The following is a 22,602-nucleotide window of genomic DNA, read 5'->3' as shown; positions in this document are numbered from 1 at the left end:
CGAGTCTTCCGTTACTAAAGCTTGGCTGCGGCTAGTTCGGCCCTCTTATATGCTTCTGCCGTACCCTATTATCTCCAAGCCGTGCTTTGTTATAAGCCAATGCCTCAAGGTCCAGTCACCGGTGGTCATATCAATAGAAAAACCCTCAAGGGCACAAAGTGGGTAGCGTAGCTCGTGTTAGTATTCTTAAACCGCCTCTTCATGCGGGCAGTCGATCTCCTGCCCATTTAATCGCAAAGACAGAAACACCGAAACTCAAACGAGGTATACTATGTCATGTGAGCTAAAAGATGATGCATTTCGGGAGTTTCCTTTGCAGTCTAACTCCGAATATGACAGGCCGAATCTCGGGGAAAGCATATGTACAGTATGTAGGTTTGTATTGCGAAGCCAAACTACGAAAGCTGGCGCTGCGAGCTCGTAACTCAACTTAACATCGAATGTTAAGGCGTGCCTTACATTACATGTTGATACTTGACAGACCACTATTCGTTGGGATTTGCTGATCTCTTTGCTTTTATATTTACTTAATTGGGTCCTTGCATTGTTTATCTAGCCTACAGTTGTAAAGCCCCTCCCCGATCCATTTTCTGCATCGCAGGGTGTGGGCTGTCCAAGCTCCACAAGTATGCATGTAGGATCCCATGTCGACGGAGTAAAGACCAACGCATTAACTCTCTTATATAGCGTGATGGCGGCGGCTATTACATCAATCTACTTAAGCCTCCGAAAAATTACACTCATAGCGGAATTTATACGAAACGAGAAGCCTTGCGTCTATGTCGTCAATGAAGAGGGGCAATACAATATCCCATATGTTCTCTTAGTGGATAATGCTAAACCCGAAAAGACCACTGGATTGGCAATGCCCCCAGATCCAAGATAGACGGCAGTGAGACCATTCAAGCATCTAGGCCATCTAGTTCTATAAGCTTAGCCACCATTCTAATCACCTCGTTGTTGCGAACGTCTACGTGCGGGTCGTTAACCTTCAACGCGATGATGTTGTCTACCATGCCCCTGAGCCTTGAGACCAAGACACCAATCCTAGCCCAACCACGTAGCCTATAATGAAGATTTAGTCAGTATGGCCACATTAATAATGATGATTTAAGAGGGGGATATTTACCTTAGCCATCCATCGACCACCAGGCCCCTGCCAAGAGTGTCGAGCTCAATAGCGCCGGAGAACAAGAGTAACGTGAAAGAGTTGAATGCTGTAAATAGTCAGTAAATTATGTAAATATAGCAAGATACATAGAAGACTCACGAGTTAACTCCCGAATGAAGATCTTGCTCGTAGACATCATATTGAAGTATGACAGGAACGCAGCGTTGCCCGAAAACCCTTGACTGTCATGCAATGTGCTCGCAGGGTGGATGAACACGCGGCCGTTCTCCTGTGTATAGTATCTAATTGTCCGGGCTTCTGGGTCAATTTCTACCGCACCCGACATCGACGTCGCGAACTTCTTGTCTGGGAACTGTATCCGTGCTATCTGCGGCGTGAACGCAGAGGCCGTGAGCGCACGTACGAGAGCCTGTGATGCTTGGTTTCCCGCGGGGCGAGTTTCGCGTATACCTAACTCAGAAAGGGCGGAATAGTATTGCGTTCGGGTTGCTGAGATGTCATTGAGGGTCTGGTATGAAAGGAAGTTCTCGTCGCAGAATTGCCGCAATTGTCGCTGCGGTGTACCCCCTTCCATCATGGTGTTCCACTCCTGGAAAGCTCTCAAATCCGTGAGGAGGTCGCCGTCGCCTCTGGAAAATTTCATGCGAGCAGTTTTGGCATCGTCCCGTTTCTCTGGGGGGGATACGAACGGACTCTTGGTGCTTAGGATAGAAGCGATAGAGATACTCTCGTCAAGACAGCCAAAAATAGCGCCGTAGATCATAAGCTTCCCGCAACGCAGATCGGCGGGGATCATGGCCAGCTGCTGTCCGAGAGCGGTCAGCTCCTCGCCATCAAGTGCACCCATTCGTTGAAGCATCTTGACAGCATTCTCGACGGCAGAAATAGTCGGTGGTGTTGGTGTCCTCCCCAGGAATCCACCGACATCTCGGGTTCCCATGGCTCGAACCGACAGACAAAGTTGCTCAAGAGGCACGCGCCGAATCTCCGGCTCTGGGCGTTCTGCCATGCGTTGTTCAAGATTTTTCGTGTACAATTTATAACATTTACCAGCCTGTACTCGACCGGCACGTCCTCGGCGTTGCTTGCAAGCGGCGAGGGAAGCCCACGTCTCCTCGAGCTTACGCATATTATTCTGAGGATCGAAACTCGTCTCCTTTACCTTTCCTGTATCGATAACGGCAACAATATCGTCGATCGTGATAGACGTCTCTGCTACGTTCGTAGCAACTACCACCTTTCGCTTTCCAGAAGGAGGGCTTGTGAATACTCTCCGCTGCTCGCGCGTGTCAAGAGAGGCATGAAGAGGTAGGACATGGAGGGATGGGACATTCCTAAGTTGGTTGACTGTCCGGTTGATCTCTGCAACACCCGGTAGGAATATAAGAATACCACCCTTCTTGTTGCTGTGGTATAGATCCGCATCGATAACTTTTGCCGTCTCAACTAGCAAGGAATAGTTGATCCGAGAACCCAACCTCTGAATAGTCTTGTTAATCGGATCTTGTGGTCCCTTATCACCACCGCCTTGTTCTGTAGAGTCAAACATTCCCTCGTCCCGATCACGATACCTATTATTGTCCACAGTGAAGTCCGTCATGCGAATTATATCGTCAAGATAGTAATCCTCAACGGGGTACGTTCTACCAGCAATCTCGACCAGGCCAACCTGTAGTCCTTCGGAAGTAAAGTAGCTTTGAAAAGTGGCTGCGTCGAGCGTAGCGCTCATAAGAATAAGCTTAAGGTCTTTCCTCTGTTTCAAGACGTCGCGAACAATGCTGAGAAGGAAATCCGTATCTAAACTCCGCTCGTGAACTTCGTCAATAACAACATGGCTCACATCGGCTAACGACGCAACAACATCCTCGGTCCGCCCGCCAGAAGTCTGTAGACGTCTTAGAAGCACACCAGTGGTAACAAATGTGATTTTTGTCTGAGAACTAGTTTTATTCTCACCGCGGATGGTATAACCCACTTCTTGACCAAGCTTAGAGCAGCGCTCGTCGCTGACTCTGTCCGCAAGGCCGAGAGCAGAAATCCTGCGTGGTTGCGTACATATAATACTCGCAGCGTGTCCAAGTCCTTTACTATACAAATCGTCTAGAATGAATTGGACCGACTGCGTAGACTTACCAGAACCCGTTTCGCCAGCAATGATGGTGACTTGCTTCTGTGAGACTGTATTGATAACTAGGTCTCTTGCTTGCCAAGCGGGTAACTTCTGTCGTTGAGCTAACATTTCTTTGAGCGCGGGGCTGTTTTGCCTTTTTTGCCATTCTTCCTTGCTGCGTGTGTTTACAGTCCATGACAACGGTTTCGGGTGCCTTGAAGGTCTCTGATTTACTGGGATAACATGTCGTGTCTCTGCCGCAGTAGATGCAACACCTGATATGTCTCTCAGCTTTCCCGGGTTCTCGATAATAGCGTTGATATTCTGCTGAATCCAATCAACAGCAAAGTAAATCTTCATCGGTTCTTCGCTAAGAGACTCGCTGAGATAGGCAAGAGCCTTCTTGACTATGCTAAGTTTAATATAAGAGGGTAGATCTGCCATCATGGCCACAACAACTTCAGATGGATACCGCGGCGTTTTGCGGAATTGTACGTAAGCCTCGACGTCCTTCTTAGGGCCATTTCTGACCGAATCAATTCGAATTTGGCAAACGTCGTCAGACAAGCGTTTGAAATGCTCGCCGAAGACAGATGAGAGACTTTCCATTTCATCGTCCCAACATTCCTCCGGAGTACCTGATATGAATGGCTCTTCGATGTCATTTGCCAATGCCGAGTCGTTACCACTGGAGAGTAGAAAGTGCTGCAATGCCTCGGCGGTGACGCCTTCATTTCCGTTATTCTCATCGTATAGCTTTCGACACAGCTCAGCAGAGTAGCCTGACTGAGACAGCCGTTTTACTGCTGCTTCACGCTTCAAGTCTTGCGTCGCAGCCACTGAAACGCCTGCGCTATAACTCCCCGGTAAAGCCCATCTAGGGAGATCATCCTCGGGTACATGTATCAGTAGCCATTCCAGGGTCTCCTCGCGGTCTTTGCATTCTTCGACGGCTTCTTCTACGTGGCTCTTTCGAAAGCCAGAGTTGGTAAGTTCCTTGATGATGGCCTCTTTCAGGGAAGTCGACATATTAACACCATGCGGGTTCCAGATTACTTCCCGTCGAAGCAGGTCTTCTAATTGGGACCGTGTTTTCCGGCCCATTTCGATCTTCGGAACTGTCGTCCATCCTTTCATGGGATTACTACCTCCTCCAGAAGAGGATGCGGCATTGCTCCGGAGAACTAAACCAGACGCACCGGGCATATTCTTCGCCTTTTCTCTGATTGCATCCTGCTCCTTTCGTTTCCTTTCCGCGGCAGCTTTCTCGTCCTCTCGCTGCTTCAGGCTGGCGAAGGGATCCGCATCGTACATCCATGCGTTTCCCTTTTTCACATCTTCCTTCTTTAGTTCCTCGAATTTCTTCCATAGTGCTTTATAATCTGGGGGTAGGGTGGTGTGTATGTTTTTCATACTACAGACTCTGAACAGAGCATATGTAGCGGCGGCATGTCTAGCTTCTAAAGGAGTCTCCCTGGTCACTAGGTTCTTATAGTCTGGGGGTAACTTGAAAGGAGGCAGCTTCTGCATCTCCTGAGTCTTGGGGTTCTTGGCACTAAGCTGGACGAAATATGAGATGCCCTCCGAACTTCTGATCTAACTCGAATTCATTAACTAGGTACAAGAGGCAGTTGAGCAAAACAAGCCGCTTACAAGTTGGTAGTCGGGCTTGTCCCACTTCTGCCTTTGACAATGCTCCGAGAGCAAGTTCACGGGTAGTTTACCGGTCCAACTCGCCCCTCCGATAATCTGCTTCACCGTCGGCTTGGGGGGCCCTGGAGCCTCTGCTGCTGCCGGCTCACCCACCCCAGTATTCTTTCCTCCCGCAGCCGAAGAGCCTCCGCCTCCGCCACCTTTCTTATTGGGCTTAGAATCATTGGTAGAGTTTGTGAACACTATAAAATCGTCGTTTGGCTGCGATGTGGCAGCATTTTTACCTGATTTAGATGAAGATTTCTTTGATGACGATGATGCGTTAGCGGCCACAGCAGCTCCCGAAGGTGTCGCTGTGGCCTTTTCCTTGCCTTTCTTTCCCATGCTGATAATCCATTTGGTATTCTAGATGTGTGATCTTAAAATGCTTTCATGGTTATCTATGGGATGGGATGGGAAATAAGTGTAAATCGTCCAAAGCTGACGGTTTGAGATAAAAATATAAAATTTCCAGTTTGTACCGGTGTATATTCCCGGTGTATATCCGGCGGGACTTGGATTAGGTACCTGAATACTTAAGTGCCTAGGTACTCGTATACAGTTAAAGGGGTATCTATACTGTATATTAAAACAACAGTCTCTCGATATTGCTGGAAAATAACGTATACCCCGCACGGTGTGAATTGGAGTTGTTGTCTTTGATTGCCCCACTTAGTACAATGGCGGGGCAGATAAAAGGTCCTTACCTGCATGTGGGTATGTACATCCACATATGTAACTAGTAACTATACGAAATACATGTACATCTCTTACATCTCTTACATCAACAATATGGAATAACATCAACGATTCCATTTATATGATCCATCAGGGCGAAAGGTTTTAATCAAGCTATACCTATCCCATCTACTCTCACCTACCTTTTACTAAGAGCATATATATCTCCGCGAATATAGTAATACGAAATGTGAAGACTACCTATAACTTCGAGTCCACCGGGTCTATTTTATCGCCGAATCATCTACAAGCCAACTTACATCCTGCCCAAGCACCGGCACCACCTAAATGTAGACCTCGAAGATAGACCCTCAACCTCCAAACAACATTTCTTTAGACCCCTTTCCATTAGAGCAAGTCGAACGAACAGCAACAACATGACATCAGCCGATTCAGACCCCGAAGATGCCATCACCAAGGAAGAAATCGCAGGGACAGCACCTATCCCGGCAGACACAGCGGGCGCCGGTGTAAGTAAAGGCACGAAGCGCAATGCATGTAAGTAACCGAGACAAATCTTCCCTCGTCCTATATATACATACCTAGGTATGTAGAACGAGACTAATAAGATATACAAGTCACAGAACTCATGTCGCCAAAGACCAAGACAGCAAAAGAAGAGCCCAAACACCCCCCAACAAAATCCTTCAACAGGCGCGACGGCCTCGGCGCCTACACTCACGACCCGACCGCCTTTCCCACAAGCCGAGTCATATACTACGACGACGACTTCGTCGCCATCAACGACATGTACCCCAAATCCACCGTCCACACGCTGCTGCTCCCGCGCTCGCCCCGCAGCCGCATGCATCCCTTCGACGCCTTCGAGGACGCCTCCTTCCTAGCCTCCGTACAAGCCGAAACGCAAAAGCTAAAGCGGCTAGTAGCCAAGGAACTACAACGACGGTACGGACGATTCAGCGCCTTGGATCGTGAGCGCGAGGCCGTGCTCAACGGGCAGAAGGAGTGGGATGGCGACGAGCTACCCAAGGGTCGAGACTGGGAGACCGAGCTGCTGGTCGGCATTCACGCCCACCCGTCTATGAACGACCTACATGTGCACGTCCTGGCGCCAGATATGGTGTCGGAGTGTATGCGCCATCGCAAGCACTACAATAGTTTTAATACGCCCTTCCTGATCGACGTTGCCGACTTCCCGTTGCCGAAAAATGATCATAGGAGACACCCCGACAAAGCCGGATTTCTAAATACTGACCTGAAGTGCTGGCGCTGCGGGAAGAACTTTGGGGCCAGTTTCAAACAGCTCAAAGAACATCTTGCGGAAGAGTTCGAGGAGTGGAAGAGAATCTAGGTGAACAAGAGTCTTGTTCGGTTTGCAGAATAATTTAGAATTTCCAAAGAGATCCTCAAGTAATGCTAGAAGAGATCATAGGAGATAGGGCTTATGAGTTCGTTGCTTACGCCCTTTAATACGAAGCACATCGCGGCATTGACACGAGTGCGCAGATCAAATAATATGCTTTACTACCTACTGTAGTATAGGTACGCATAAGTCGGCGGAAGATTGTAATGCATAGCGTTAGGTAAATAACTTTTCGTATGCTCCCAGTTTTTCCCTCCGGAAAACATGGAGTCATATAATAAACAAGCTGTGAGGGAGCACTGGTAGTGGTCGTAGTCACGATGGACTACGAGGCCATTACCGCATCAGAAGTATGTGTACAAGCCAGCTCCTCCTTATCAACGCCATTATTCTCAGCCAATCGTAAAAGAAAACCCCATCTCCCCATGACCAAGTGTTCGCATGCAACCGAGTAGTGCTCACACAGAAGACCGAAATGACTATGCTTCACATAATAGAAGCATCAGGTCCTCAGTTCTCAGGAGCAGCAGGAACACTCCTTACGTTACTGATACGTCTGAGGACATTGGATAGAAAAACACCCACGTATAACGCGCGGACTTCGGTGCCCTAATCCTCCTATATAACCCAAATTAGTAAGATATTGGTACTCAAAAACGGGAGCTGTGCATAAAGGGGGAGTGCGAAAAGGGTGATCCTACCTCGTGAGGAGCGGTATTGTCATTGTCAGCTGCGTTGTCATCTTCAGCATTGTCATCCATCTCGATATCATCACCTGCTTCATCTGTAATCACACAAGTGGAAATGTTAGTGTTTATTCGTAGATCTAACCATCTATCACATCCTAGCCCAGTTCCACGCGATAACGTACCTTCGTCATCCTCGCCCTTTCCGTCAACATCATCATCTTCCTCCTCCTCCTCAGGCTCGTTGACAGGTGAAGCGTCACTCTTGCGAGGTCGGCCGCGTCCTTTTCCTGTGCTAGCGGGCTTAGATGCGGCAGACTTGGGAGTCGTAGTTTTCTTTGGGGTAGTGGCGCCTGTATCGCTCTTGCGAGGGCGTCCACGACGACCAGGACCACTGCTGGCGGCAGGCTTGGATGGAGCAGGCTTAGCGGCCTTCTTGATTCCGGGAGGACGGCCACGAGGGCGACCCGAAGGAGCTTTCTTGACTTGAGCTGCGACGCCATTCTTGGGGGGGCGGCCGCGGCCGCGCTTCACTGGGGCTCCATCGTCAGCTACCGGTTCAGCTGTTGTGCCATTCTCCTTGGCGGCTGCGCGCGAAGGTCTCGTAGGCGCCATCACGATAATGTGATGTGGTGTGTAGGTAGTATAGGTAAAAAAGGGCGTGCCGGGGGAAAAAAGAGTGCACGTCTTTTTCACAAAAAGATTTGTTAAAATTTAGGCCTTTTTTGAGATAAATTCAGGAGAATTAGAAAAATAAATCCCGGAAAAGCGCAAAGTTGATGAAATATGTTGAGTTAAATAGAAAGGAGGGAAAAAAAAGATTTAAAAAAAAAAAAAAAAAAAAAAAGAGGATGAATTAATGACTGAGGTAGTTGGGGAATGGACGCGTGCAAAATTATTAGACCTGGGCAGCTCCTGCGCGTCTGGTGTTTATCAAGTACAGGTGTACCTAGGCGGCCGGGGTAGTTATAGGTGAGCTGGTACCTTAGCTTGGCTAGCGTGGATGTAAATGGATGCAAATCTCGTAGGAGTTGACGGGGAAGTTCCCCTAGAGGACCGACCAGCAGCAGGTACAGGCTAAGTACATAGTACATCTGCACCTCACATGGATTGAGATGGAAGTTGCGAAATTAATTTATTTTTCTTATTTTCCAATAAGTGCTCTTGTTTTACTCTTGAATAAATACGCGCGCGATTGTTCAATCATGAAATTTCTTCAATTTTTAATTAAATTAAATTTTACCTCCTTTTATTTTGTATTTACTTTTACTTGGAAAGAATACAAATGGTATCGTATCTATCCTCGAGAGGAAGCGTAGTCGTAGTTATTCCCTTTTCCCTACTGATTCACCCTGGATTCACCCCTATATTACAACAATGCTTCATTCGGACGAAATCGAAACGTTTACAGTCACTTACTTTGCTTAGCTTCATCGAGAACATTCAATTTTCAAAAGGCCATCCATAATGACCATGGTAATGACAAGTACAAGTATAATAACAGACACCTAGGTATGGTAGGACAAATAAAGCCCGACTGATGTTCCCTAATTTGTGTGTGCGATGTTGAGCAAATCAGCCCCTGAGACGGTCATTAAGATGATAAATCAATTATATCTTATACGGTGACTCGTACTTACTCTCAATGAATGGCAATAGCATACTATCAAACGTCAGATCCTTTAATACGCATAATGAGACACATATATCACCTAACTTATTTACTTATATAGAGATCATAGAGCAGGAGGTTAACAACTATTCTCAATTAATAGAACCACATGTTACTGTATCCCGCGATTGGTGAATACAGTAGCCAAGGGCCAAGGGCCAGAGGCCCGGGTTTATCATTTCCTGTGTAGGTACGTAGACTCATTCTAAATATACTACAACATAGCACGACTTGACTTACGAAGGTATATAAGATTCTGAAGCTATGCCATAGTTGATAAGATGGTGTAACTAATGATGTCTCGACGGAGGAATTGCTCCGGGCGTGTCGTATAATTATGACTGGCCTGAAAAGCAGCATTTATATTAGCATTTATATTAGTCTCTCGGGGGCATCGTTATGAATAGAACCTTGCGAGGTATCTAAACTACAGTAAATGCGGCAGGCCCTTAAACTCTTGATACGGCCAATTACTACAAACTACCTAAAGGAATGTCCTTTTTTATATCGACCGAGCTCCAAGATAGGTCAGACGTCACCCCAACGGCCGCCTCCGGTTGGAGATAAGTATCTACTCTGGCGGATAAGCTATCTCCGCAGAGCGATAGCTCGACCAGTATAATCACCCGGTATCTATTCTCCACTCCCGGACCGCCCCGTCGTCCCCGGGGTAAAACATGTTTGCTCCCTAGATCTAGTTATGTGTATCGTAGCGTAGAGAGACAAGGACGTGCGTGCTATCACACAACCCAAGATCAAATACTTACCACAGAAAAGATTAGGGGGTTCCGAAAGGGTCCTTGATGTTAATCAAGCTTATCTAGATTCAACTGGCTCCAAGAATGTCGCACTTACCCCGGACCGGCCCGAACCTCATATTCTCGGTATAAGTCAAAGGTGTATATAAAAGGGCCCGGAGTAACCAACTTGCCTCAGAACACACTTACACCTCAGCTTCGTACTTATCGGCCTACCTACCTTTCCCTTATTACTTACCTGTTTACCTTCATATTTACATACTTACCCTACCTACCCCCCCTATTCCATCTCCCAAAAGTATAATCATCATCATGGCAGACACCACCACCACCAAATACACCAACCGCGACATCCCCCGCATCTCCCTCCGAGACTTCAACACCCGCATCGACGACATCACAGCATCTCTAATCTCCGCCGCCGAAAGCAACGGCTTCTTCACGCTGACCGACCACGGGATCCCCGAGTCCGCCATAGAAGCCCAATTCGCCCTCGCAGAGTCCTTCTTCGCGCTCCCAAACGCCGCCAAGTCCGCCACGCCCTTCTCCCCGCTCACAAACACCGGCTGGGAGCGCGCCGCCCAAGTCCGGCCCAGCACCGGCCTTCCCGACCAGAAAGAGAGCTTCCAGATGCAGCACGGCATGGCGCCGGCCTCCTGGCCGTCCGACTCCGCGCTCCCGGGATTCCGCGCCCGGAGCCTGGAGTTCATGCGCAGCGCGCAGGAGGTAAGCGAGAGGTTGATGGTGTGTTTTGCGCGGGGGCTCGGGTTCGCCGACGAGTACTTTGTGCGCGCGCACGACGTGAGACGGTCGGGCGCGCAGACGGTGTTGAGATTGCTCAAGTACTTTGCGCTGGATCCCGAGGCGCCGACGCCGGAAGGCTATCACCGCGCGGGCGCGCATGCGGATTGGGATTTTGTGACGTTGTTGTTCCAGCGGCCTGGGCAGGGAGGATTGGAGATATGCCCGGGGCGCGAGGCGTTTACGGAGTTCGGCCTGGGGGACACGTGGACGCCGGTTGAGCCTGTAGCTGGCGAGATCGTGTGTAATATGTGAGTATTTATGTGCGACCTCTTTCTTCTGTTTATCCCTTGATAGGTTGGTTGGATGTGAGGGACAAAAGGGGCAGATACATGATCCCCTACCAGACGGCTAACCTAGAAAAGCGGTGACCTCCTAATGAGTTGGAGCGACGACCGCTTCAAATCAACGTTCCACCGCGTCAAGACGCCGACAGATCCGAAAGCCGATTACTACGGCACACGGTACAGCATGGCGTATTTTAACCAGCCAAACATAGACTGCGAGATCCAAGGCCCGCTGAAGAAGTATCCAATAGTGACGGGATCAGAATTCACCAAGGCCGCTATGAAGCGCAATTACGAAACGTTACAGGCGACGAAGGCGGCAATGGTAGATAGTACTGCATGAGGAGTTGGGTTTTTGTTCCATTGTCAGTGATCAATATAAATATCTGTTAGTGAGGGGCATTGAGGACACCACAGTGCATCGTGAGCTCAAACCTTGCCAGTGACCTAATACGCTAATATTCCACAAGACTCAGAACCTCATACGACCTATGGGTGGCCTAGGGATACATTATCTTTGCCAGCTGACTTGGGCAGTAATCGGGACCTAGACCGGCGACGTCTTCCCTAAATGATTAAAAGGTATTCGTGCCCATCTAGTAATTCCCCAAGTGGCCAATCCTATAACTCTCGGACTTTATACTTCAAGTAGCTCACCATGGACCACGAAGAATTCAGTGCCCACACCTGAAACCAGCCCAGTAGAATCTTTGTTGCTGAATAGAGAACTGCGTACAGTTGTTTTATGATCTTGACCCGGTTTCTTTGCTTGCTTACCTAAAAGCTCCTAATAATAGTAACTTCAGGCTGCTCCAGGAATCTGACACGAGTGATTATGAGGTGGAGGTCTTTGGGCTGGGGATTGTTGCTCTTTGAGGGATGGCGCCCCTTCAGACCCATGGCCACATTGTCTATCCATGGGAATATTGATGGAAAGCTGATGATTGTGGGGGGCAGAGTATGAACAAGCCTGACTGCTTAGACATACGTATTAGCAAGAGGTATTAGCATGGTCTAAGCAAACCTCTGAAAAGACTTGTACGTTTTGCGGCCGAAAAACCTCCTTTCTGAAACTAAATTTTAATATCTTATAACCGAAAGTTTTTATGGTAAAGGGTTGAAGAGCAAGAAATGGATTAATAGCAAGTCACGACAACATCACACTTACTAAGGAACTTCGGGGTTATCAAGTTAGCTACGAAACCTAGACACTTATAGCGAAGCCACTCGTCACATTAAACTATCGATCGCGATCACAAAATCACTGCCAAAAAAACAAAGATGTATAGCAACAGTAAACAAATCAATGCGGGGAGACTTCGCAGTCTGAAGCACTATCTAGCAAGCCCTGTCCATGAATGGGGGCTCAGATGGTTGCTCTTTTTTCCCAAGCAAGCAAAAATTATATACTCAAACAAGAGCCTAGAGTATGCCTCTCCCTACCCTCTCCGGGGGTCATCCGTGCTCCCTAAATTATGACTAATAGAATAGTCCCGTTGGCAATGCCAATGAAGAATCAATGAATAAAAGTTTTTATCGACGCCTGCCTCCCTGCCTGTGCTTGCTTGATTGCTTGCTTGCTTGCCATGCCGCCTTGTCCTGCCCTCCCAGGACCGTACGCCTGAACTCATGCCGAAAAACTGCCTGCGATGCCAAATCCTCGCCGATTAGGCCGAGAGTTGCGTAAAAACCACTGCAGAAAAGCAAAGTGTATCGAACAGAAAGAAAACGTCGCGAATCAGAATGTATCGTTAGGTTCATAGGCCACGTATGACGTCGTAAATGACGGCACATCGATGCCGGCTTATTAGTTGATCAGGTATTAACCCGTGTCGGTTACATCGGTAACGACTGCGGGATCTCTATGTAAACTTGCGAAACCTTGAGTTGTTCCGCCGCGTTGATTATTGCTCTATGAAACGCACCGATGCCACGGTCGTCTGGTAATGTCGAGTGAGAAGACCTCCGCCGATGGATTGACTCAGCCTAACATAGGAAGTGGCATCGACATAGTATACGATCCTGGATGTACCTCATTGGTAGGGACATCCAACGTGTGGTGATAGCTGCGTTGGAAGGGGAGTCTAAACCCGTTCTGGATCTGTTCTTCGACGAACGGAGATGCACGCTTGAAAAGTCGAGTTGAATATTTCTCGAAGACTGCTCGATGGTGTTTACGACCAATTCGGCAACAATCAAAGAGCATTCCGATTAGCGGCTTCAACTGGGCATAAGTATAACCGGAATAGTGGACATGTTCGGGTGTCTAAGAGACAAGTTAGATGAGTGAATACTGAGGTTAATAAGGTTTAAGGTATGAGAGCTTACCCAGTCGCCTTTACCCAAGATCATACGTGAAAGGCATTGGGCTCCAGCGGCTACAAAGCTGGGAGGACTTGAAACGAAGCGCTCGTCCATAACGGTAACCTCGAGGAAGTACTTGGCTACGGTTCGAATCTCACTGTCGTAGTCATCCGCCTTGCTGATACGTCGCAAAAAGCTCATCGGACCAGGCCAGCCCAGTGCGAAGTTGAGCATGCTGAGCATGAAACGCTCTGCCTTGAGGACCTCCTCTTGGTTATAGCCGCCGTCAACCATATAGACGATTTCTTGCACCGAGGGGCAATTGATTTCTTCATACTTTGCAGCGAGCAGAAGAGCGGTAGCACCGACTAGTTGGAGTTTTCCTATGGAGACAATTTTAACCGAGAGGAATCGATCGATGTAGTTGACGGCCAAGAATAGCGTCTCTGGGAGAAGTCCGAAACGGGTGTGGACTTGAATGACCCAGTCCATTAGGACAGCTCGCATGGACCACTTGATCTCAGTCTGGATATCCATGTAATGAGGCTTGGGCAACAGATCGATCTATGCATGAAGAAATTAGTAAGGTTATGTGTTACCTCGTGTATGCAGGCTTGCTTGCTTACCTCCATTTCCTTCATGTAATTAAAAATGTCCTCTCCATACTCAGTCACCATGCTGATATCCCATTCCTCATCGTCCTGGGCATCACTACTAACCTTTCTCTCCACAATCTCTTTTGCGGCCGCAATCTCTGCAGCGCCCTTCTTGGTGAGCTTGGGAGGAACCATGATAGTAGTGACACCACCCGTCGTGTTGTCTCGGCCGGAATAGGCTGTAGTGTAGCCCTGATCGTCATAGTAATCCTCCTCATCGTCGTCGGACACATCGGCTGTGCTGTGACGCGGAGGGAATGCACCGGAGGCGAATCGTTCGTCGTAGTGAGGGTACATGCCTTGACCAGTAGCAGCGGGCAGGTCGTCTTCGTCTGTGTCAAGAGCTGGAGACACCCAACCGGTATTGCTGTTCAAGTAATCAACTGCTGCTTTCCAGGCCGCTTCCTTCTCTGGCTTCGCTACGGAATACGTGTTGCTCGGAAGCTGTTCGACAGCGTCGAGGTAGACGGCCTCCGTAACCTCTTCCTCTGACTGGCGCGTAATAGCAAGATTGCTATTCTGGACGCCTTTCTTGTGATTCTCCAGGTGAGATCCTTGCTGGCGACCTTCCGGTAGCACTTTCCCTGACGCTACAGGGACCCAATCTTTGGCCTCGACTTGCGGCTGAGTACTATACTTGATAGTAATGGCGGCTCGGTTCATTTTCTCCGGAGCATGTTGTTCCTTCTCAGGTTGGGTGTCACTGAAAACCTTGAACGGCTGGCCTCTTTTCTTGACAGGGTGTAGCTGTAGCTGCTGCTTTGAGATGGGTGCTGGCTCATTAGCTGTAGATTGGAGCTGATTCATCGAAGCAGAGGGAACAAGAGACTTGGGAAGTCGTTGCGCCGGTCGTAGGAAGGCGTCCTTAGAAGCATTGTGGTTTCGGTTCTCTTGGTCTGTAGTAAGAGGTCCGGGAAACACGCTAGGGTGCTTGATGACTGGCATGTACGAGTTAGTTGGTGCGGGTTTCGCCCGAGCATCCACGTCACTTTGGACATTGGGCTTGACTGCGAGCTTAGAAAAGCCAGCTGCGGTAGACATGGCGTTCACAAGGTTGCTGGTAGACTTGTGGCGTTGGTGAATGGTCTTGTTAGCCATTGGGGCAAGGTTCTCGTCGTTTCGGCTGCTTAGAGCATAGGCGAAACGGGAAGGCTGTCAATGTTGAAATGGGTAGTCAGCATTGGTCGAGAAAAAGCGTAATGACCGCAGCACACAATGGCTATGACACGAAAAGTTGCTATGAACAAGGTGAAAGGTAGGGATTGAGTATGTAGGTTCGCTACAGGGTCAATGTAGGGTCAAGCACAAGAATCAATCAAAAGAGAGTTTGGTTTGGTAACTCAAGGGAATGACAGATTGTGGAGGTAAAGATCAGGCACAGTGGAGATGGAAAAGACGAAAACTTACCCTGGCGTCCATGGTCTGCGAATTTTCGTAGGGATGATGCCCTAATGGGGTGATCTCGAGACGCGACGAAAGGGGCAAGGTTGAAAGACAGAGCTTTGGTCCAAGACCTCGGCCGGGAATATTAAGGTGTACAGAGTGTACAAGAGTTGTTCAAGGACAATTATGCCCAAGGGAAATCAATAGTGATGAATACTTCAAAGCGTGTCCTAGGAATTCAATGCACATAGAGTGGAGTCCTCTAGCAAACAGGTTAGTCGATATGAGCTGAGCATGAACATGAGGTTGGAGGTTGGAGGTTGGTATGCAGTAGTATGGGTATGGGTATGGGAATGGGTATGGGGTTGAATGTTTTTTTTTCTCGTGTATATGTGGTAGCATGGGTTGGAAGATGGGATGAAAGCTGCAAGTAATTAAACTTGTTGAAGCTTCAATGTTTGGTAAAGCTTTGGGCAGTTGTCAAGGCGTTGCCTAGCAGCTCACTGACAGTTCCCTGACAGTTCTTTGACAGCTGCACATAAGCTGATCATAGGGGGCTGTGGGCTGCAAGAAGGCTGCAATGCAAAAGGGCTGATCAAGTGGGTACGTACCTTGTTCTCCCAGAACATGTATGTCAACTTGTTCCCAGAACTTATATTTTTTGGACCAAGCTAAACCTATGTTTTTAATTCTTCTTCCCAATCATCACCAGGAGACCTTTAGGTTTATGATGACCACCGTGTTCCCAATGAAATAGAGCAAGATGGTGGCGTTGACGAGATGGAAGGAAGTCTTTCACATCAACCAGATCAACCAGGAGAAAGGTGTAGACGTCGTTGAAGGGTGTAGGTAAGGTAGATAAGGGAGGGACCTAGTGGCACAAGATTCACGACCTTGTTGATGTGAAAGGTGAAAGTGAATTTAGGAATGGATATAGGTAAGTGAAAGAAGCCTTCTAGGAATCGGCGACTGACGAAAAGGTTTAGTGGTATGGAACAGAGATAGTGAAGTACGTTGTCGTTGTCGAGTTAACAGAAACCGAAGAACGAGACTGGGCACTGGCAACAGCTGTCGGCGCAATGTCAAACCAAAAGAATGCCCTCGGCTTTCAATAGGTAAAAGTCTTAGGTCTGGTGGTTGGAGGAAGACGTTGCGGCGTTGACGTTAATTGAAGGGGAAAAAGTTGAAGAAGTGAGGAAGTTTGTTGTCGGCGCATTGGAGTTGCGAAGGAGGGATGCCTACCGTTTTGAGGTTGACTGGCAAAATCAGATTAAAGATTGACGGCGATTGTTGATGTTGACTTTCCAACTGAAGGCTGAAAGATTGCAGCTTTGCAGCTTGACGGCGCAGGGTACGATTCAGGTACGTACATACCCAAATAGGAAATTAGCATTAAGGTACGTACCGGACTACCGCGGGAAGCTGTGGGGAAATAAATCAAAATAAACAAACCGTGAGGTGCATTAAGCCTATAATCCCTGTCTTAATTCCTGCCCGTTGCCCAGGTCAAATCGAGTCGGCAACAACCTGTGAAACCCTAACGGCCTCTTGACAAATGACTCAGTTTACATATCTACATAAGTGGGGTATTGTCGGTGTTACGATATTCCGGCTCCTACGAGACCTACCTAGGTACCTATGTACCCCATCTAAGACTTAAAGTGGTACGGGAGTACTTGCCATTCTAGAACTATTAGTGGTCAATGCGCTTTTTAAAGAGCAATGACGTAGCGCCTTGCATTATCGCGTCTCCCATCCACTTGGATTCATTCTGACTTTTGCAAAAAATGGAGGTAGCTTGTTAGCCACAACTTATTTTCTCTCTCATTTCCTTGCACATGCTTGTATAGAGTGTACTTTATAATCTTATGAGTATGGGAGAGCATCTTTCTCCAATTAGAGGTGCGCTCAGCCAGGTTTGGATTTCGAACTCTAGGCGCGGTCGTTCTTCAGATGCGATCGCGAGCGCAACTCGGGATCACGTGATGTATTAAGGTCTTCGGTCTTGACTTTTCTCAACGACAATCTTGAGCCTCTACAGCATCCGCTGAGGGGCAGGTTAGCTCCTAAACCTATAGGAAGTATTATATATGGTTATGCGACACAGGATATATGTGCTTTGGGGCTTATTAGTGCCTTCAAGCTTGTACTCAATCATATGCCTCCAGGTGGCGCATATCGTCTGACTGGACAGAGCGGCCAGGGAGTGAGAAACTTACATACTACGACTAATTTGATGGCCTATGCGATTTCATGGGGGGTTATAGATAACAATTATGCGCACAATCTTGGCCGCTCGTTTTGCACGACTCTGGTTCTCTATCTCTGCCTCTTCTAGTGTTTAACCCTTGACTGTGGTCTGGAACGAGTATCGGAATACGACATCTCACATTCGATCGTGGTTGGATAACACCCCTCCCTTGAGAGCTTTCCGGCCACGGTACTAGATAGTCCGGAACCTGGAATTATCGACTACTGCGCGCAGTATGCTAAACTATAATGGTACGCATGTTTAGTTGTCGTCCAGATAAGTCTACTATGTAGTAGGCCCTATAGCATCATGGCGATCATATATGGACCAAACATATACGAACATACCTCGTTATATAACACGATGGCTAAGCTGTTAAGTCAAGTCTGGACGACGTCTTGCGTCGCCTCAATGATGTGACATGCATGCGCATCATGCCGCTTCCCTCAAACCATTGCATAAGCACGAGAAAAACAGCCGCACAAAAGTCGCATCTATTTTTCGATTGGACAAGAGTGACTACAAAGCCCTAACAGTGTATATATAGATAGAAAATATTGAAGCGATGTGAGTGAAGATAGGGGAATGCGGTTCGATGGAAATTCATGATGACGAGACTTTGCTGCAAGGGTTGTAACAACGCACGGAAATACCGAAAGGCTAAGTTATACCTTGTAAATAAGTGGTCAGCGCTTGGGGGGGGGGTTATTGGATTTATTACACTGTACTGGAAACATAACATCATATCCTCCAATGATGCTCTATTTCCCTTAATCAAGCTGGCAATCTATCTAATTGGGGAGACGAGAGAACCCATATTATCGTGGCGACATGCGGAGGTTGGGAAGAAAGAAAAAAAAATATCACTCGCTTTCCTGCTTGGCTAATAAATATGTTGTTGCAGTCGATATGACGAACTCCGATGTCGATCCTGCTGGCGTTCCTAAATTCTTACCCCCTTCTTTGCCTGCCTGCCTATCTGCGCACGTACAGGCGGAATACCCCAGGATTCAGGATCAGAGGTCACCAGTTTAAGACGGGGGGAAAGACCGTAGATAGAGTCTCTCAGTTGGGTGCGGTGTAGATCAACAACAGACCGAGCGAAAAGTAGACCACGATTCTGATAGGCTTTAAAGCCCATTGGACGCTTGTGGTTCGATCTATCATAAGCGGTCAAGATAAAGAAGACGGGGGCACTAACCCAGCAAGCAGCCTAGGCTAGGTATCGTACATATTGTACATATTGTACATGCCTACATAACCTAGCAAGACAAGACAAGACAAGACAAGACGAGACGAGACAGCAAGACGGCAAGAGAAAGAGGCTAGATGTGAGAGATAGAAGAAGTATGCGCTGCCTCGGAATTTTGTTATTCTTTCTTATTCAGAGGCTAGGAACTGAGGGGAAAGACTGCGAGGGGGACGAGGGGGACGAGGGGACGAGGGGACGTGGTCCTGAAACTCAAGATAGGGTCGCGACCCTGCTAGTTCCTCTTTTTGTTGTTTGTTTTTCCAAAATGTCGAACTCGAATAGGCGAGCGAACGGGTTTTGGAGAAGTCGTGGATGTTTATTATGTTATTATGTACGACGTCCGTCAACAGCCAACCAAGTTGAGTTCTGAGCGCGTGGAGAAACCAAAAGTTGTTGGGCGATCCGCAAGTTGCGCCCAAAGGGTAGTCCGCGCTTGGCTTGGCTGCGCGAGAACTTCTTTTCCCTAGCTTACCAGCTTGGTTGAAAGGATCTGGGCTGTCAGAAGTTACTAGTATTCCCGGGGTCTGATTCGATCCAAGTGGATGAAACTGGTCGCCAGCGCATACCATCGTCGAACTCCAGTCTCCAGTCTCCAGTCTCCAGTTTCCAATACTTTCTACGTGTATATGTGTATATACGTGTATATACGTGTATACCTTTTCCCTTTCCATACGAATTAACAACAGCGCTTTTCCCTTTTCTGGCCGGCATTCGGTAGTGTGGGTTTATTTGTCCAACCTTCTAGAGAGCGAGTCCACAGTGTGCCACTCGCTTCGATTTAGTCTTTGCCTTTGGACTTCCGGTACGTATTGTATTGTATTGTATTGTATAATGGTAGAATAGTGGTTATGTAGGTACTCTGCTAAGAGCCCTCTGCCCGCCTTGTTTCCTGATTGCTGCGCAAATCTCTACCACCGAAACGCCGTAGCCATACCGAAGTAGTTAAACATAGAACAAGCATGGGGCCGAATCCCATTTCTTCTTTTCCGTCAGACCATGATTACCTTCCTGGCCGTCCATCAAGGCCCTTGAAAAGTCTTTCGTTTTTGCTTTTGGTTTCCCAATTTTCTAGATACCTACTGGCCATCTTTAGTGAATTGCGAATTCTAGACGCAGCTTTTCCGTCCTGCGCCCACTCACACTACTGCGTAGAGCGACCCTCAGGTATCCTCTAGATGGGTCTGGGGACTTCTCCGAGTGGTCATCATGTCTATCTACTGCGTACGTACCCTACCAGTTTTGCTGGGCCCTTATCCCTGCTCTCAGACAAACTGGCGCATCTAAGGAGCCACGCTATTGGCTGGATAGGCTGTCAACTTGCCCGCTTTGCTCACCTCAACTCGCATACGACGAGGTCTCGTTTGCGACCACGAACTAATTATTGTCCACGGAGCCGATAGATCAGCTGGCCACCTGACAGCGATCATTAGATAACCTCATTTTCTCAAGTTGCGCCTTCGCGCGACATCTTACAGAGGATGTAGGTCAGACTTTATATGAAATGCGCCTAAATAAGTTATATAGTAGGGGGGCACTCGAAGTGATGCGCAAAAGCGCCAATGGCTCCTTTTCGTAAAGCTCGAGCCTCAAAATGTGACGTCTACTCGTCCTAGTGCGAAGGACGCTTTGGACAACGGCGGCGCATAGCCCCTTAAGTAGCGTCTGGCTTGAATCGCAAAGAACGGCGCAAAGCAAAGGCGCATTATATACCGTGAGCAGCCATCTGACGGGTGTCCCTTGGAACATGAAGGATTACACAATTGCGCCAGCGTGTGGTTTATGTGTGGTCTATGTGTGTATGGTATATATGTCTGTGAGCGCGTGTGTGCCTGGATCGAGAAGAAGGCCGGGTGATTCCGCAACTTACATAGTTACCTTGGAACATCGTGGACAAGTCAGATGTGTATGTACGTATCTATCTTAATATGTATCAAGATAGGTACATTATGTATCTGACCTGCCGGAAGCGCGCAATATGGCTGTGCGTCCACGGGATCTCGAGGCAGGTAATTCCTAGTTCCTAGTTCGACGTCGCAATGCGCAAATTCAGGGACGTGTTTGCGTTTTCTCTCTTTCTTTTTCTTTTTCTTTAAGACTGAGACTCTGAGACTCTGAGACAAGGCGACTTGACGCAGATCGACTTTTGCCCCCCTCCCCCATGTAAGGTAATTAAGATGAGCAGGATATTAAAGCAAGATACTAGATTTCGAGTTACATAGACATACCTAGAACATGCCATAGACCATAGACCATAGATCATAGATCATAGACTAGGTAAACCATACAGCCATACAGCCATACGGCCATACGGCCATATAGCCATAGAGAAGAAACCAAGTCCAAAAGTCGCCTTCGTTCGCAGCATTGTCCTAATGCAGCGCAACGCAGCGCATGGTCAGATTTGCTATGCGGGTATCGCACAATATGTGGAAGTACATGTATGGGTGTATCCTCACGCACTCACGCATCGCGGCGGGACATGCGAGTCGCAAAGATAATATGTGACGCTCTAATGCATCCGCTGGACGGCATGTACCCAATAACGTATGTTTAGACGATGTGTACAATGCATCCAATGCTTTCCAATGTTTGCGACTCGATAAGAAGAGGCCTTACCAACTACTAACATACAGCATGTAATATACCTACCTAGTGTTAATGCCATGTAATATATCTAATAATATATGTAAAAATATACATGTAAAACTCAGTCCAAGTCCCAGTCTAAGTCGCAAGTCCCCAATCTAATTATCGACCTGATGGGACGCCATTCTTCTTTCGAAATACATAGAACCCATAGAACCCATTATGAGCTTTCCAACATGTTAAACAAATCCGTAGAATTCGTAGAACCTGTAGACAAAACTGATAAACTTAATTCGCGATTACTACCCTTGGCGTCTGAGCATTGAATGTCAGTATTCTGGGCTAGTCGCATTTGTTGTCGATCTTGTAACTTTATAAACGGCGCGCACTTGACCAGGACCCGAAGAATGCTGGAAGTACTACGGGACGGTACCTCCCTATACCCACTTAGATAGCCAACCTTAGATAACTACCAGGTACATTGAATGTTCTCAGGTAAATTGGTCGAGAATAAACGTAGGTACTTCTATACTACAAAGACTATAATAATTATAATTAGTTACTTGACCTTTTCATTTTCATTTTCATTTTTCTCTATTCTCAAGATTGAAAACAATTAAAAATATAAAAATAAACAAGGTGCTCACCGTTGGGATCGGACGGGGACGGAGACGGGTCGGTACTTTCCATGTTATAGGGCCTGACCGTTGTTTTTTTTTATGTACATGTATTTCTTCAGTGGCACGTTCTCGGTTTGATGCATCACTAAACACGCCTACTAGCAGCCGGTAGCCAGGTACTTTAGTGGTGTGGTGCTGGTGCGCTGTTCAAGGCCTGGGCAGCCCGCGGCGCCCCAAAGTCGGGCAGGTACTGCACCTACCAAACTAGATGTACTTTACTTTAGTGGACGGCATGCAACTTTATGTGGGAAAGCCTTTTTTGGGGACTCACGCTGCAAAACCTCACTACT

At 47.7% G+C, this 22,602-nt stretch overlaps 6 protein-coding genes across 6 annotated transcripts; 2 read left to right on the top strand and 4 right to left on the bottom strand.

Annotated features, from left to right (window-relative positions):
• Window positions 1-482: 482 nt before the first annotated feature.
• Window positions 483-5,367, bottom strand: F4813DRAFT_366651 (P-loop containing nucleoside triphosphate hydrolase protein). The gene is made up of 4 exons (XM_049244063.1): window positions 4,896-5,367; window positions 1,271-4,838; window positions 1,130-1,217; window positions 483-1,065 (listed from the first exon to the last, which is right to left on the bottom strand). The coding sequence occupies exons 1-4, from the start codon at window positions 5,277-5,279 to the stop codon at window positions 903-905; spliced, it is 4,203 nt and encodes a 1,400-aa protein (XP_049097578.1). The 5' UTR covers window positions 5,280-5,367; the 3' UTR covers window positions 483-902.
• Window positions 5,368-5,915: 548 nt separating this feature from the next.
• On the top strand, window positions 5,916-7,162 carry F4813DRAFT_156736 (HIT-like protein). Its single transcript, XM_049239026.1, has 2 exons — window positions 5,916-6,170; window positions 6,251-7,162. The coding sequence occupies exons 1-2, from the start codon at window positions 6,050-6,052 to the stop codon at window positions 6,982-6,984; spliced, it is 855 nt and encodes a 284-aa protein (XP_049097577.1). The 5' UTR covers window positions 5,916-6,049; the 3' UTR covers window positions 6,985-7,162.
• A 275-nt stretch (window positions 7,163-7,437) lies between these two features.
• F4813DRAFT_156712 (uncharacterized protein) lies at window positions 7,438-8,386 on the bottom strand. The gene is made up of 3 exons (XM_049239025.1): window positions 7,868-8,386; window positions 7,698-7,780; window positions 7,438-7,614 (listed from the first exon to the last, which is right to left on the bottom strand). Exons 1-3 carry the CDS (start codon window positions 8,295-8,297, stop codon window positions 7,606-7,608), a joined length of 522 nt encoding a protein of 173 aa, XP_049097576.1. The 5' UTR covers window positions 8,298-8,386; the 3' UTR covers window positions 7,438-7,605.
• Window positions 8,387-9,969: 1,583 nt separating this feature from the next.
• F4813DRAFT_366647 (putative gibberellin 20 oxidase) lies at window positions 9,970-11,599 on the top strand. Its single transcript, XM_049244062.1, has 2 exons — window positions 9,970-11,164; window positions 11,279-11,599. Exons 1-2 carry the CDS (start codon window positions 10,425-10,427, stop codon window positions 11,541-11,543), a joined length of 1,005 nt encoding a protein of 334 aa, XP_049097575.1. The 5' UTR covers window positions 9,970-10,424; the 3' UTR covers window positions 11,544-11,599.
• A 1,582-nt stretch (window positions 11,600-13,181) lies between these two features.
• On the bottom strand, window positions 13,182-15,258 carry F4813DRAFT_381911 (cyclin-like protein; the record flags this gene model as incomplete). Its single annotated transcript, XM_049245729.1, has 3 exons — window positions 13,182-13,466; window positions 13,529-14,068; window positions 14,131-15,258. The coding sequence occupies 3 exons, from the start codon at window positions 15,256-15,258 to the stop codon at window positions 13,182-13,184; spliced, it is 1,953 nt and encodes a 650-aa protein (XP_049097574.1).
• A 5,014-nt stretch (window positions 15,259-20,272) lies between these two features.
• F4813DRAFT_366638 (uncharacterized protein) lies at window positions 20,273-21,475 on the bottom strand. Its single transcript, XM_049244061.1, has 2 exons — window positions 20,520-21,475; window positions 20,273-20,459 (listed from the first exon to the last, which is right to left on the bottom strand). Exon 1 carries the CDS (start codon window positions 20,790-20,792, stop codon window positions 20,532-20,534), a length of 261 nt encoding a protein of 86 aa, XP_049097573.1. The 5' UTR covers window positions 20,793-21,475; the 3' UTR covers window positions 20,273-20,459; window positions 20,520-20,531.
• Between the last annotated feature and the right edge of the window lie 1,127 nt (window positions 21,476-22,602).

Source organism: Daldinia decipiens (assembly GCF_022478715.1).
Source record: "Daldinia decipiens strain CBS 113046 unplaced genomic scaffold F4813scaffold_28, whole genome shotgun sequence".
Taxonomy (NCBI): Eukaryota; Fungi; Ascomycota; class Sordariomycetes; order Xylariales; family Hypoxylaceae; genus Daldinia; species Daldinia decipiens.
The sequence above is the reverse complement of the archived record's forward strand: the minus strand, read 5'-3'. Positions and strand labels throughout refer to the sequence as shown.

Excerpts from the sequence above, each read along its gene's own strand:
- F4813DRAFT_156712 (XM_049239025.1), bottom strand. The coding sequence starts at position 8,297 with ATGGCGCCTACGAGACCTTCGCGCGCAGCCGCCAAGGAGAATGGCACA. Across the intron at positions 7,781-7,867 it reads AAAGGGCGAGGATGACGAAG|ATGAAGCAGGTGATGATATC; the intron begins GTACGTTATCGC and ends GTGTGATTACAG.
- F4813DRAFT_366638 (XM_049244061.1), bottom strand. The coding sequence starts at position 20,792 with ATGTTCCAAGGGACACCCGTCAGATGGCTGCTCACGGTATATAATGCG.
- F4813DRAFT_366651 (XM_049244063.1), bottom strand. The coding sequence starts at position 5,279 with ATGGGAAAGAAAGGCAAGGAAAAGGCCACAGCGACACCTTCGGGAGCT. Across the intron at positions 4,839-4,895 it reads ACAAGCCCGACTACCAACTT|ATCAGAAGTTCGGAGGGCAT; the intron begins GTAAGCGGCTTG and ends AATTCGAGTTAG. Across the intron at positions 1,218-1,270 it reads CTTCATTCGGGAGTTAACTC|CATTCAACTCTTTCACGTTA; the intron begins GTGAGTCTTCTA and ends GACTATTTACAG.
- F4813DRAFT_156736 (XM_049239026.1), top strand. The coding sequence starts at position 6,050 with ATGACATCAGCCGATTCAGACCCCGAAGATGCCATCACCAAGGAAGAA. Across the intron at positions 6,171-6,250 it reads AGGCACGAAGCGCAATGCAT|TCACAGAACTCATGTCGCCA; the intron begins GTAAGTAACCGA and ends AAGATATACAAG.
- F4813DRAFT_366647 (XM_049244062.1), top strand. The coding sequence starts at position 10,425 with ATGGCAGACACCACCACCACCAAATACACCAACCGCGACATCCCCCGC. Across the intron at positions 11,165-11,278 it reads GGCGAGATCGTGTGTAATAT|CGGTGACCTCCTAATGAGTT; the intron begins GTGAGTATTTAT and ends AACCTAGAAAAG.